The 12,766-nt window shown below is 32.3% G+C and overlaps 2 protein-coding genes and 1 non-coding gene across 7 annotated transcripts; all 3 read left to right on the top strand.

Moving 5' to 3' along the window:
- LOC412769 (protein archease-like) lies at nucleotides 1-1,432 on the top strand. The gene is made up of 4 exons (XM_006561654.3): nucleotides 1-124; nucleotides 341-365; nucleotides 562-766; nucleotides 1,013-1,432. The coding sequence occupies exons 1-4, from the start codon at nucleotides 73-75 to the stop codon at nucleotides 1,196-1,198; spliced, it is 468 nt and encodes a 155-aa protein (XP_006561717.1). The 5' UTR covers nucleotides 1-72; the 3' UTR covers nucleotides 1,199-1,432.
- A 428-nt stretch (nucleotides 1,433-1,860) lies between these two features.
- On the top strand, nucleotides 1,861-12,229 carry LOC412770 (transcription factor E2F2). Of its 5 annotated transcripts, none has more exons than XM_006561653.3 (8): nucleotides 1,861-2,192; nucleotides 7,820-7,917; nucleotides 8,006-8,163; nucleotides 8,456-8,597; nucleotides 8,671-8,884; nucleotides 8,959-9,232; nucleotides 9,306-9,666; nucleotides 11,466-12,229. In XM_006561653.3, the coding sequence occupies exons 2-8, from the start codon at nucleotides 7,839-7,841 to the stop codon at nucleotides 11,588-11,590; spliced, it is 1,353 nt and encodes a 450-aa protein (XP_006561716.1). In that variant the 5' UTR covers nucleotides 1,861-2,192; nucleotides 7,820-7,838; the 3' UTR covers nucleotides 11,591-12,229. The 5 variants fall into 5 exon arrangements, with proteins under 5 accessions (XP_006561716.1, XP_006561714.1, XP_016769650.1 ...); XM_006561651.3 differs by having other exon boundaries at nucleotides 1,861-3,850; XM_016914161.2 differs by having other exon boundaries at nucleotides 1,861-4,779.
- On the top strand, nucleotides 10,564-10,671 carry Mir11 (microRNA 11). Its single transcript, NR_039428.1, has one exon. It is a non-coding gene; the product is annotated as a microRNA 11 (primary transcript).
- Nucleotides 12,230-12,766: the final 537 nt, after the last annotated feature.

The following is a 12,766-nucleotide window of genomic DNA, read 5'->3' as shown; positions in this document are numbered from 1 at the left end:
CGCCATTGATTAAACCTGTCAGAGAATCAGCTGATCGGTTATTCACATACGTGAGATCAGCTGTGCGTAATCATGGACGAGTTGACCGAAGAAGATTTTACAATACCCCCTGCAAAATATGAATGTAAGTATCATATATCATATTTTAAATATAATATCACATTAAATTCATCAAATAAAGAGTTTCATTATGTTAGAAATAACCGGCAGCCGGTGTGTCGTTATACCGGCATCCATTTTGCTACATGTGGATTGGTTGAAATTGAAAGTTAGAACGTTATTTTACGCTCAGTTATATAAAAAAATAAGTGAAATCATGTACCTACGTTTTATTTTTCAGATTTGGATCATACAGCAGATGTACAGTAAGTATTTAGTTCATAAATTCCTCGTAAGATTAAAACTGATACATTGTAGAGGTTACTTGCGTAGATAACCTAAAATTAAAAGTGGGATAACAAATTACTTTTGTTAATAGAGTGAAAAATATATATCATCGAATTATTTTAAGAATAAATTAAATAATTAAATACATATTATAATATTCGTAATATATTATAGATTACATGCATGGGGCGATACTATAGAAGAAGCTTTCGAACAATGTGCGGTGGCCATGTTTGGATACATGACGGATTTAGAGCGCGTTGAAATGACACAATTACACTATGTGGAAGCAGAAGGACATGACATGGAAAGTCTTCTTTTCCATTTCCTCGATGAATTATTGTTTATGTTTAGTGCCGAGCCATATATCGTTGCAAAGGTATATTTCATTTTTCAAATAACGATTTTGTCATTACACTTAAAATTTTTTTTTCAATTACATCAGCTCTTCGTTCAACGCTTTTTCGACTCTTTATTTCTTATGCGAGGATATTTATTCAATAAATCATCCAGTTTAATATGTGATTTCAGTAATAATTTAAAGAATAAAATACAATATTCTCTACCTTTTGTTTTTTATTATTTCAAAAATTTTGTAAAAGAAAATATCATTTTATGTTATCAGAAAGTGAAGATCACTAAATTCGACCGCGCAAATTTCAAGATCAATGCGATGGCGTTAGGGGAAGAATTCACGATTGGTAAACATACTCAAAATGCCGAAGTAAAAGCGATCACGTACTCTGCCATGCAGATTCTCGAATCTTCAGAAACACAACACCCAGAAATTTTCGTAATCGTAGACATATAGTTGTTTCAGAATCTACTCGGTGTCTTTTTTGATTTCTTGATACACTTTTGGAATTTAGCTTAGCTTAACACTTAAGACACAAAAGTGGGAAGGAACTCATGAATATAGGAACAAGAAGGGAGATCTATACCCTCCCTTACATCCTACATAGGGTACGATCCTTTTGTAGTTGCGTAGGGTTCAAATAAATACGTTACGAAGAAAACACCGGGCTCCCTTCTTGCCGACCTATCTCAGGTACGTAGCAACATATTAAAGAATCCTGCAACTTATCGATAATTGCTCAAGAATATCATAATAGCACCGACGTATAATAATAACGTAACTAATAACATATATAAATGTGTTTAAATAATGTAAATATTTTCATTTCTAATTTTCTTTTTTACATATATTTACAGTTATTCGGTTACTGTTGTCAATAATAACTTTTAAATATAAGAGACGTATGATAAATATTATATAACAAAATATTTGTATATTTTTATAAACATATAATAAAAATAATTTCTTATGTCTTGTGTCAATGAAAACTTTCATCATTAAAATAAAATAAAATTAACATAAATATTGTTAAAATGAAATTTCAGTTAAAAGAAAATCAAAATTATAAAATCAATCAAATTAATATTGAGAATTTTCGAATCATTTGTTAAAATAGAAAACAAAATTGAACGTGCTTTAGCACGTGTAAAGTGATACGGCCCTGGTGTCCAACACCCCTCCATCGTGAAGGAAGCGACGACCGCCCGCTTAGTTTCGGGCAAGAAACGATAGGTAGTGGGATCCTCCCAATCTTCGGGTGTGTGTGTAGTACAGAAAAAAGAATCAAAAAATATTGAAAATTATATAATTCGAGAGAATATTATTCATTCGTTTCATTCTTGCCCCCTTTCTTTCGCGATAAGGCCCACGTTAAAGGGACTCACTGCCAACATCAAGCGTGGACGTTTGTTTCGAAAGCGCACACCCCTGACCATGGCGGACTGAAACGGTAATAATCTATAATAGCAATATATTTTGACGTTTTAAACTGTCAAAACTAAATAAAAGATACATTAAACGCGAACGTGTCTTGGGAAAGTCGTGATATAGGGATTTTTCACCTACATGTCGGAGCTTGCGTGGCAGTTTCATGGAAAACGAGAGGGACAGTTTTGGCGCGTGTGCTCATTATCTCTGTGAAAAGTCTGTGCAACTCGTAAATTATTAATTTTTCTCGTCTTATTTTTATGTCAACATATAACGACGCGGGTAACGAAAACGCACCACATCGTGTATTCATTGTGGAACGTCTAACCCTAAGGAATATAAACAAACGATAGCGTGAATATTTAGAAGATCATTATTGTCTCGATGGATTCGAAAGATAAGTAAAAACAGTGAAATTTTGTAAAAAAACATAGAAAAGGTGACACGGTCTAGGAACTTTTTTGGATATCTGTGATAGCTGGCGGCGCGGTGGTTACGGAGAAAAGCGAAGTGACGGTTTTGGCGCGCGTACTCGACTCCTGTATACGACCGGCAGATGGCCGATGCGCCGGTACGTTATAGGCGCGCGTCCACGAACGCACCGACACATGACAGGCGCCTAAGCACGTACTACCACCGTGACAGAGACGCGTTCAAGAACATATCGAAGCAGTAGTAGAAGGCCACTACCACAGTGACACTGTACGTTGAAGAGCGGAGTAAAGCGCACGAACACGCGGTCCGGTGTTACTACTACCGGCACAGGCGAGTCTATCTGCCTCGTAGCCCGAGCCAGTTGCCAGCGCGCCAGCCAGCCCCGTCCATCCAATCGCCCAGCTCACGAGCCGGCCTCGTGTGCGCGCGCGACACCCCGACAGAAAAGGTTCGTTTTCCTCGCCGGTGGCTCGACCGATCATGTCGAGGCGGGGCTTATCGTGAACTTTAGAGCCTGTACATTCCTTGGAAGCTGAAAACACGGCAAGCACACAAACGGCTTCGGCCTTTTACACGCGATTATTTCGGGTCCCCAGTCTGCTGCTGCTACTGCTGCTGCTGCTGCTGCTGCTGCTGCTGCTGGCTGTCGTTCCTATTGCCGAGATCGGCCCTGCAGAAAATGGATACCGCACCAGTGTGATAGAGAGACAGAGCGAAACAAATATATAGAAAAACAAGCTTGAAAGAGAAAGAGAGAGTGGGAAAAAGATAGAAAGAGAAATAAAGGCCACGCAACTACTACGACTACGACGAGGACAACGACTACGGTTATAAACTGAGAAAGCAGGACAGAGGGAGAGAAAACGAGCGAGGGCGAGAGAGTAGTAAATCGTATGTACGAAGTGTATATATGATATATCGAAGCGAAAAGCAAGAGAAACATTCGTGCACGGGTTAGCCTCGGGAGACCGGGTTAAAAGACTCGTTGTCGTCCTCCGAGCACACGTTTTGTCTGTCTTGTCATCGACAGACATAAGTGAAATTTGCATCTAGAAATATCGACAACGCGACAACAACGATTACGACCACGACGGCGACGTATTTGCCATCGAGGAGGCACGGATATGCCTCGCTCGTCGGTGCTGTGACACGCGCCGCGCCGTGTGCTGGCTGAACCTCCCGGAAGAGAGCGTGGGCCTCCGTCTCAAAATACTGTGCGGTTTCTACCGCACGCTCGAGAGCCAAGTAAGTGGAATAAACACGCGTAAATCGTTTTTTAATATCCGTTTGTTTCGTCCGAATGAAAAATTTCTTTGCCTTGGGGAATAGTAATTGTTATTTCGAAACACTACATTCGAGTTCCCGTCCGAAAAGAACGTGTTTTACCGTGCGTGCTTTTTTCTATCGTAATCGTACGAAAGATGTGCTTACTGGAGCGCATAAACAGAAAGGAAAGAATGGGAAAAAAATGAAATAAAAGAAAAAAAATGATCCGTTATTTCGAGCTCAACCAATTTGGTCGTCGAAAGTCGCTGGCATCTTTTGCGATCAATCGCGAAAGCGTGCACTGATTCTAGGTTCCCTCATGACCGTGCCGGTAGCACGCCTAACTAGGGATACTCTAGTCCCGGCTTGGCTCTTTAAACGGCTCTACGTATTGCGTGCGAATCGTGCGTTTCTATGTGTGCGTATCGGCAAGGAGTGGTGTGTGTGCGCGCGCTCGCATAATCGCGTTCCCTCATTGTCTGCCTACTCGCGCTCACTCGCTCGCTCTCGTATGCATGGCCGCTTCGGTGCGTGGCGTACGGATTATATCGCGCGTACGCATTGCCGTGTTCAATAAAATCGGAATTCGTTTGTTGTTTGGTCGTGGTCGAACGTTCTACGCGGTATTAAAAAATAAAAATAAAAACAAAAAGAAAAAGACAACCTCTAAACCTTCGATTTATGTTAACAGCTGATCGCGAACGATTATTCTGTATAAGTGATGTAAAACAGATTCATTGATGCAATATATATATATTTTCCACTTTTCCACAATGATAAGAAAAAGAGAATGATTATTCATTGATAGACCTTGCAACCTGTGCAGTTTCTACAAGCGGAAGAATGAAAAAAGGGGGACAGTAAGGTTCGTCGTTAACATCTGGGGCCTGAAGCCTCATACACACGAGGCATGTTTACCTATCTGTATATAATCTATTGAAAAATTTTTTTGCTGTATTTCTTATTTGCAAAGCACACTTTTCAGATTTCATACATATATAATATTTTATTAATTTAAGCAAAAAAGAAAAAAAATATTGTTGCATTAAATGAGAACATTGGATTTATTGCATACCTTCTTAAAAATCGTTCATGTAAAACGTTTGTGAACGAACGTTATGTCTCGTGTTTTAAAGAGCACGCTTCTCTACTAATCGATGGACTCTAGGCTAGTTCTACATCCAATGCCGTCGACGCGAGTTACACTAGTCAAGTTTTATCTTTGAGATAACATCCTACCAATCAATGCCTCCGCACCGTGCATTGCTCCCAACCTTCGAATGTGCTTTACCGTGCTATTGGCCCCACGATCTCTTGTTATAATCGATGTAGTACGGTGTGTACTCGGCCAAATAGGCGAAAACGAGACAACCTCGCAGTTCGACCGGGAGTTTGCTTCTAAAACTGCTTACAACGCAAGGCTGCTGTAACACGACGATCCTACGACGTGCCTCTTTAAACCACACCCGGAACGCTGCCTCGTGTTCTTGGGACGCTTGCTCTTTTTTTCGAAAATTCTCGTACGCGTCCGCACTGTGGGTCTCATTCCGCTCAGGCGCGTAACGAGTCTTTTGAAAACGAGGACTTTAGGAAGGATTTTCTATTCTTTTTCGCGGCTATTTTGTTTTGTCATTCTCAACTTTTACGTGAGGAAATATCGTATGATCAGAATACTCGCATAATAGAAGAATGATTCTAGGGATTTTTTCTGAGTCGATATGTAGGAAATTAATCTAAAACTGTAATCAATTTAGAATACTTGCAATAATTAATAACAATTAACTATATATTTTTAGAAATGATGTTTTAAATTTAAATTAAACATGTATTATTTGTGAATTTTAAAAAGTTGAATATAAATTTTATTTTATATTTTGAAATAATATATTATAATTAAGATTATCTTTGATATTGATTTTAAAAAATAGCGCGAAATTACACTTTAATATTTACAACAATATATTTCTTTTTTTTAATTAAAGTAAGTAAATAAACATGAAATATTTGAATTTTTTAGTAATTTAAAATAATATATATAGTTTAATTTTATTATTTTCAACAAAAATAATTGTTGTTGAAAGTTTTAGAAAAGCTAATACAAATGTCACATAATGTATATTGTCTGTTTTAATTTTTTTTTGTTTTTACTTTCATTTTTCTTGATATTTGCAGCTGCTGTATACTCATATTAAAGTTAACAATACAAAAATTGATCTGTAGTTTTCACCAGATGTTCAGTACTTGTAGAATTGTCACCTTGCCGTTTAGTCGACCACTTCCGTTTTGTGAACTGAAACGTTCCGTTTCCGAACGATTATTTTTATACATGATTATATTTTAATCATTTCCCTTATTTCATAACACTTGAGAAATGTTTTTATCTTTTTCAAGATATTATTACTTAAAAATAATTTAAATATAATACAAAATAAATTACATTTTGAACATTAAGAACAAACAAAAATTAATAATTAATGTTATCAATTATATTTAATAATTTAGAATTTATTTTACATGCATTCTATTAATAATAATAGAATTAAAATTGTATTTTTTATCATTATGCATTTATTTTCCATCTTTTTTATTTTAACATAAAAGTTTATCATTTTCCCTGTGAAGACAAATGTGAAATTCTTTGGAATACGAGTTCTATTATTAGGATCTACCAATGTTGCTTGATTCAAGAACAAAAACCTTCTCTCCTATGCTGTCTGTTCTTTGATATGCATCTAAAAAGTCGCTTCTCCTTAAATGTGCTATCGCGTCCAAGTAAAACACACTCACAAATGGGTGGCACTGACAAAAAGTCGAGAATGAAGGGACGACAATCGATAGGAATTTTTATCGGATTCGCACACTTCGCTGTCAATAATTTTCACATATGAATGGTATATTTTTGATAAAGCATATACTATTGACAAGGTTAACAAGGTACTAATATCTAAGTTAAAATGCTGCATTTCAATTTTTCCGAACAACTTTTCTTCTCTGCTCGAGATACTTATTAACGAATATTTAGTAAAGATATGTTTGAAACAATAAACAATTTTTTGTGATGAACAATATGAAATGAAAAATAAGTATCCGCCAAAATAGTATACATACATTTATTAACCTTCATGGACGATGTTGTAGTGTATGACACGTTTTCTGAAAAACTTCGATAATTCAATTTTACAAATTAAAAGTAGGAAAAGATATTTATAATGTTATTATTAAATATAATTAATAATAATTTTATCATTGATAAATTGTAAAAATATATAGTAGTATTAAAAAAAAAATATTGAATGTAATTAATTATTTAAATATATAATAAAAAGTATTGTTTTTTAAACAGTATAGAAATATTTATTAATATTTTGTATCTAATAATAATTGTATTATAATATTTTATATATTTGATAATGAAATTTATGAAACATTTATGTTATGTATTTTTCATTATATTTTGTTAAAAATATATATTATGTTTAAAAATATTTATATTTTCTTAATAATATATCTATTTGTATGTATTCAAGAATTTTTTTACATATATTTATATTATATATAATGTATGATTCATATGTAATGACATAAAATATAAAAATCTAACTAATTATTTTGATAACAATTACCATTCAAATTTAATTTTAATTAAATTTGATTTATTTGATATTAAATTATATTTTATGTTTTATTATTAGAAATATATATTTAATAAATTTAAAAGAAACTGATGGTAGAATATATAACTTCAATAAATTGTAATACAATATGATTTATGTTTTTAATATATGTATAAAATGTTTATGTAATATTTAAAATTCTTAACTAAAAACGTATGGAGAAATTAATTATTATATTTATTTTAATTTAAATATCATTTGTCTCGAACTTACATATTTTAAAATTTGTATAAAGAATCTCATAATTTTATATTTTTTCTTATAACTGTTATAGATTCTTATAAACTATAAAAATGCCTCGAGTAAGGAGACAAGTGGTCTTAGAAGATCCTGCTAGGCCTGTCACACCAGATATGGTGGAGACTAAATTACGTATGTATTATTTGTGTTATTTCATAATATCTTTATTTATTTTGCTTTTATATTTATATTTATATATATATATGCAAATTATTTTTAGTAAAAGAAGAATTTTTGGATGAGGGCTCTTTGGATGAAGTACAAGCACAAAAAGTAGCTGAAGAAACACCAAGTCCTCATCTTCAAGACCACCAATATGGACAAACACCTTGTTATCAAGTAACAAGGAAACCTACACAACCACCACCACGAACTGAAGTAAATAAAACTATATTTACATTAAGATAATCTTTAACCAAATAATTTTTACTTAGTAAAAAGATAAATCAAATATGATAACGCTTTTTATTATAGTAAACATTTAAAGCATTAAAAATGATTTAAAAAATTTATTATTAATAAGTATGGAAAAAATCTTTTATTCTTAATTTTTTTTTTAATTTTATGATTAATCGAAGTGATTATTTAAGATCATAATAAATGATATTATAATTATAATAGTAAGTTAACAGTGTAACAATTAATATTTTATTTTATTGTATTTTTATAGCAAATTTCAGTTCAAGCAGTGAAACGAAGACTGAATTTGGAAATGGGAACTACAGGCCCTAGCCAATCTGCCTTTAAGGCTCCTAGAGGTAAACGTAGAAAATCTGGATCAAGTTCTCTAGCTGGCCATACACCTACAAAAAGTAAATTTCATTTATTTCTCTTGGAATATTATTGTTTAGATGTTTAAAACAAAAAATTTTATCTTCATTGCAGGTAAAACAGTAGAGAGAACGCGGTACGATACATCACTGAGCTTACTTACAAAAAAGTTCATACATTTAGTTGAAAGCAGTCAAGATGGTGTTGTAGATTTAAATGTAGCATCTGAAAAGTTAGAAGTACAGAAACGTCGTATTTACGATATTACGAATGTATTGGAAGGCATAGGTATTTTGGAAAAGAAAAGTAAAAACAATATACAATGGAAGTACGTCGTTATTTAATTTATCGATAAATATTGAGCTTTTCTACTGTAATAAATGTGATTATTTTATTTTACAGAGGCGGTCAATTACCAAATGAAAGGAACGATATCGCTGATCTCAGAAAGGAAGTGGCAGATTTAGAAGCTAAAGAAAATACTTTGGATCGATTAATTCACGGTGCAGACAAAAATCTTAGGGAGCTCTGTGCAGACAGACAATACGCTTATGTAACGTATCATGATTTACGTTCTGTCCCAATGTACAAAGACCAAGCTATAATGGCGGTGAAAGCTCCACCAGAAGCTACACTTCATGTTCCACAACCTATTAATAATCTTGGTCAACAAAAGGTAATTTCATCGAAATCGATTAAGAAATTATTTACATTTTTAACAATTAATTATTTATTATTTGTGTATTCAGCTTCAAATGCATATGAGGTCATCTCATGGTGAAATAGAGGTATTTCTTTGTCCTGATGATCCTGCAGTTAAAACGTCTCCCACTCCGGGTTACACGACGACGCAACCTGTGCCTTCGTCAAAAGAATCCGAAATACCTTGTCTCCCTCCTGAACTGCTGGCCAATGGAGGAAGCGGGGTTCGGGTTGAACCAGTACCTTCTATCGAAAGTTCGTTGAGTACTCGTTTGTGTACTCCGGTTATATCTACAGTTACCAGTTTAGCAGGCATGAGGGACGCGCTTTTGTGTGAATCCGATGATTATGGACCAATGGGTGGTGGCAAATTCCAACTCCAAACGGAGGATCAAATTAGCACTCCAGGTAGGATCGCGCATATTTCATAATTTAAGATTCATTTGTTAGTTTTCATTTTTTTTTCGCATTGAATATGCGAATGCTATTGGAAAAAATAGAATTTAGAAAAACGAAGTCAATTCAATATCTGCATACAATATTAATTTTAATTCTTTTATGAAATTAATTATTATTATTTATTTTTTTACGCTGCTTTTATTTGCACGTATGCTTTTAAATGTATCGCTATGTTTTATAACAAATGCTTAGTGTAAAGTGCTAATGATTGTAATAAGATGAATATAATTTTTTTAATATAAAGATATAAGATAAAAAAAATATATATTTTTTGAATATCAATTTTAAGCTTGTCTTCATCTTATTACACTACTTTTGAAATTTTTTTAGTTTGTTAATATATATTAACACATTAATTTATAACGATACTTTAATGCAAAATCCAGTGCAATATACAATCCAATGCAAAATCTTAATTAATTTCTTTATTACTTTATAATTGATTAATCTTTCACATTTTCTTAATAACTTTTTTTTGATGTAGTTATTATATTTCTTTTTTTTTTTTAATTTTTTTCTTTTTGTTAACAAAGTTGTACTTTTATTTTACTTTATTTTTTAATAAATGCTTTCAAAACTACTATTTTTGTCTCTATACTTCCAAAGTATTTAAACTATATAGAAATACATTTCTTTCTCGTTCATATGAGCAAATGAAAGATTCATAATTTTTATTGAAACTTGAAAGAAATGTCATGCATGTCACTGAAGAATTCTATAACAATTTTTGATAAAAAAAATAATCTCTTTGGAAAAAAAGAAGATAGCAAGAGTTGATTTTTTTATTGTACATCGAAGTTCAATAACTTGAGCTATCTTTTTCATTGGTTCTCTACCTTTCCAACAATGGAGGATAGCCGTACCCTGATGGAGCTCTGGCTGTGACTTGTGTGTTAACTGAATTAAAATCACATCACAGGCAGAGTTCTAGTTAGGTAACGGTTTCAAACAACAAAACTCTTGTCGCGTGAAGGTATGTTTCATGGATAAAATAATTATTGGCTTGTGTATATTTTAACGCTATTTTTTATGTGTATTTTTTTTTTTTGTTCTCGTTTAAAATTGTTACCTTATTATAAGAATAGATTACTTTTAATCCTTGTATTCTATGGCTTAAAAATGTTTATGCTAAATTAATTCTTTAAGCAAAAATAGAAAACTTTAAAGAATGTCAGACTTAATCATTCTTAATTTTATGAAAATCTGATTATACTCTTTGTTTTTAACAAAGTAATGAAAATCAATTTATTAAAGTAAATAATCCAAAATATTATCATGATTAATCCATACAATTATCACTTAATTATGAATATAATAAATAATTCATGAAATTTTTATCAATTTTAAATAAAAATAATTAAAAATTCATAATTTCATCATTTGATTAATAAATAATTCATAAATTTTTCAATATTACTATAATATAATTCACAAAGTGATTAATAAATTAATATAACAAACATTCAGCTCTCATTGCTTAAGGGTTTTGCTAATTGTTATTTAAATTAAATAATAATACTTGCTTATTAATTATTATCTTTTCAAATTGATCTCAATAAATCAATATTTCATGAATCAACTTAAATAATCAAATATAATTAACATTGTAACATGGAATATTTTTCAAAAAAATTATTAAATCATAAAGACAAAGAAATAAAACGAATAAGATTAATAAATGAACTTTGGAAGTGAAGGTGTTCAATGCGACTGGACAAGCCCAGCATTTTCTCTCTCTTTTGTTACAGATCTAAGTATTCTCGATTTCGGTGAGCATCTACTGTCCCTGGAACCGCCTCTTTCTGAAAACGACTATTCGTTCTCGTTAGGCACAGAGGAAGGGCTTTCGGATCTCTTTGATTTCAAATTCTAAAGGATATCGTCCTAATTGTCGTCATCGTGATACGCAACACTACATTCACATGCATACCTGTCTTTTTTTTTTTTTTTTTTTTTTTGGAGCATACCACTCTGAGTTCGCCTCCTTAACATTCGAATGGATAGCGATCACTCGGTTAATCCAATATTAATACGCTTTTCTATTTCGTACCGATTAGCAATTTTTTTAACAATTAAGGGAACGATCGAGCAGAGAAATGTTAGATTGTTCGATTAGAAATAGTTAGAAACAGGGAAAATTTGATGATTACTTTTAAAAAAAAAAAAGCGAGATCAAATCCATGGCACAATGGAGAATCGACACGCCGCTGAATGCTTTTTTTTTTTTTTTTTTCTTTTTAAATAAAATATAATTTCGCGCTTCTCAATTTTTACGGAGAAAAAGGAAGAATGAATGAAATACGGAATGAGCGGAAATACGTTGGAAAAATGTATACTAGATATTAATTGTTGTGTTATTAATCGTGTAATATTTTGTCAAATATGCGTCTCGAAATTGAGTTTGTTCTCTTTTATGAAAACAAACATTTTCATTCAAAAAAAAAAATCAACTGCAACTACAACGTATCACGATTCGCTTTGGGAAATTCGGTTTCTGCATGAAAGAAAGAAAGAAAAAAAGCATTAAACAATGGGGGGAGGGGGGAGGGAGAAACATATCACGGCAATGATTAACGCGCACTGGTGAGTACTTCCGGCTTGATACGGTCGTAACGGTCGATTAAGTTTTTTTTTGGAATGATAACTTGTAAAGCTGCTCTCACGGTATTATTGAGCCGTTTTCTTGTGCAATGTGTAATAATATTGTAAATGATGTAAACGTGAATGAGAAGGCTTATAAGAGAAAGAGTAAGGAGGGTGAGAGAAATAGATGGAAGAGGATATATTTGAAGTTTTCAAAGAGAGGAGAGACTGGACTCGTGTCGACGATATTTTCTTTATATATATATATATATATAAATATATATATATATATTTTTCCTTTTTTTTTTCTCGTTTCTATGATTTAATTATATGGAATTGTATAATAAAAATTATTATTAGAATCGTGAAGTAGCGTACGCGGATAAAATGTAATTTGAAAATGAAAGAAGTCCCTCCTAGAGTAATGTTTATATCGACGTGATATAAAAAAAAAGAAATAATAATA

This window comes from Apis mellifera, linkage group LG9, assembly GCF_003254395.2.
Source record: "Apis mellifera strain DH4 linkage group LG9, Amel_HAv3.1, whole genome shotgun sequence".
Lineage (NCBI taxonomy): Eukaryota > Metazoa > Arthropoda > Insecta > Hymenoptera > Apidae > Apis > Apis mellifera.
This window is presented reverse-complemented; position numbering and strand designations above follow the sequence as displayed.

Excerpts from the sequence above, each read along its gene's own strand:
- LOC412770 (XM_006561653.3), top strand. The coding sequence starts at position 7,839 with ATGCCTCGAGTAAGGAGACAAGTGGTCTTAGAAGATCCTGCTAGGCCT. Across the intron at positions 7,918-8,005 it reads TATGGTGGAGACTAAATTAC|TAAAAGAAGAATTTTTGGAT; the intron begins GTATGTATTATT and ends AATTATTTTTAG. Across the intron at positions 9,233-9,305 it reads ATAATCTTGGTCAACAAAAG|CTTCAAATGCATATGAGGTC; the intron begins GTAATTTCATCG and ends TTGTGTATTCAG.
- LOC412769 (XM_006561654.3), top strand. The coding sequence starts at position 73 with ATGGACGAGTTGACCGAAGAAGATTTTACAATACCCCCTGCAAAATAT. Across the intron at positions 125-340 it reads ACCCCCTGCAAAATATGAAT|ATTTGGATCATACAGCAGAT; the intron begins GTAAGTATCATA and ends TTTATTTTTCAG. Across the intron at positions 366-561 it reads GATCATACAGCAGATGTACA|ATTACATGCATGGGGCGATA; the intron begins GTAAGTATTTAG and ends AATATATTATAG.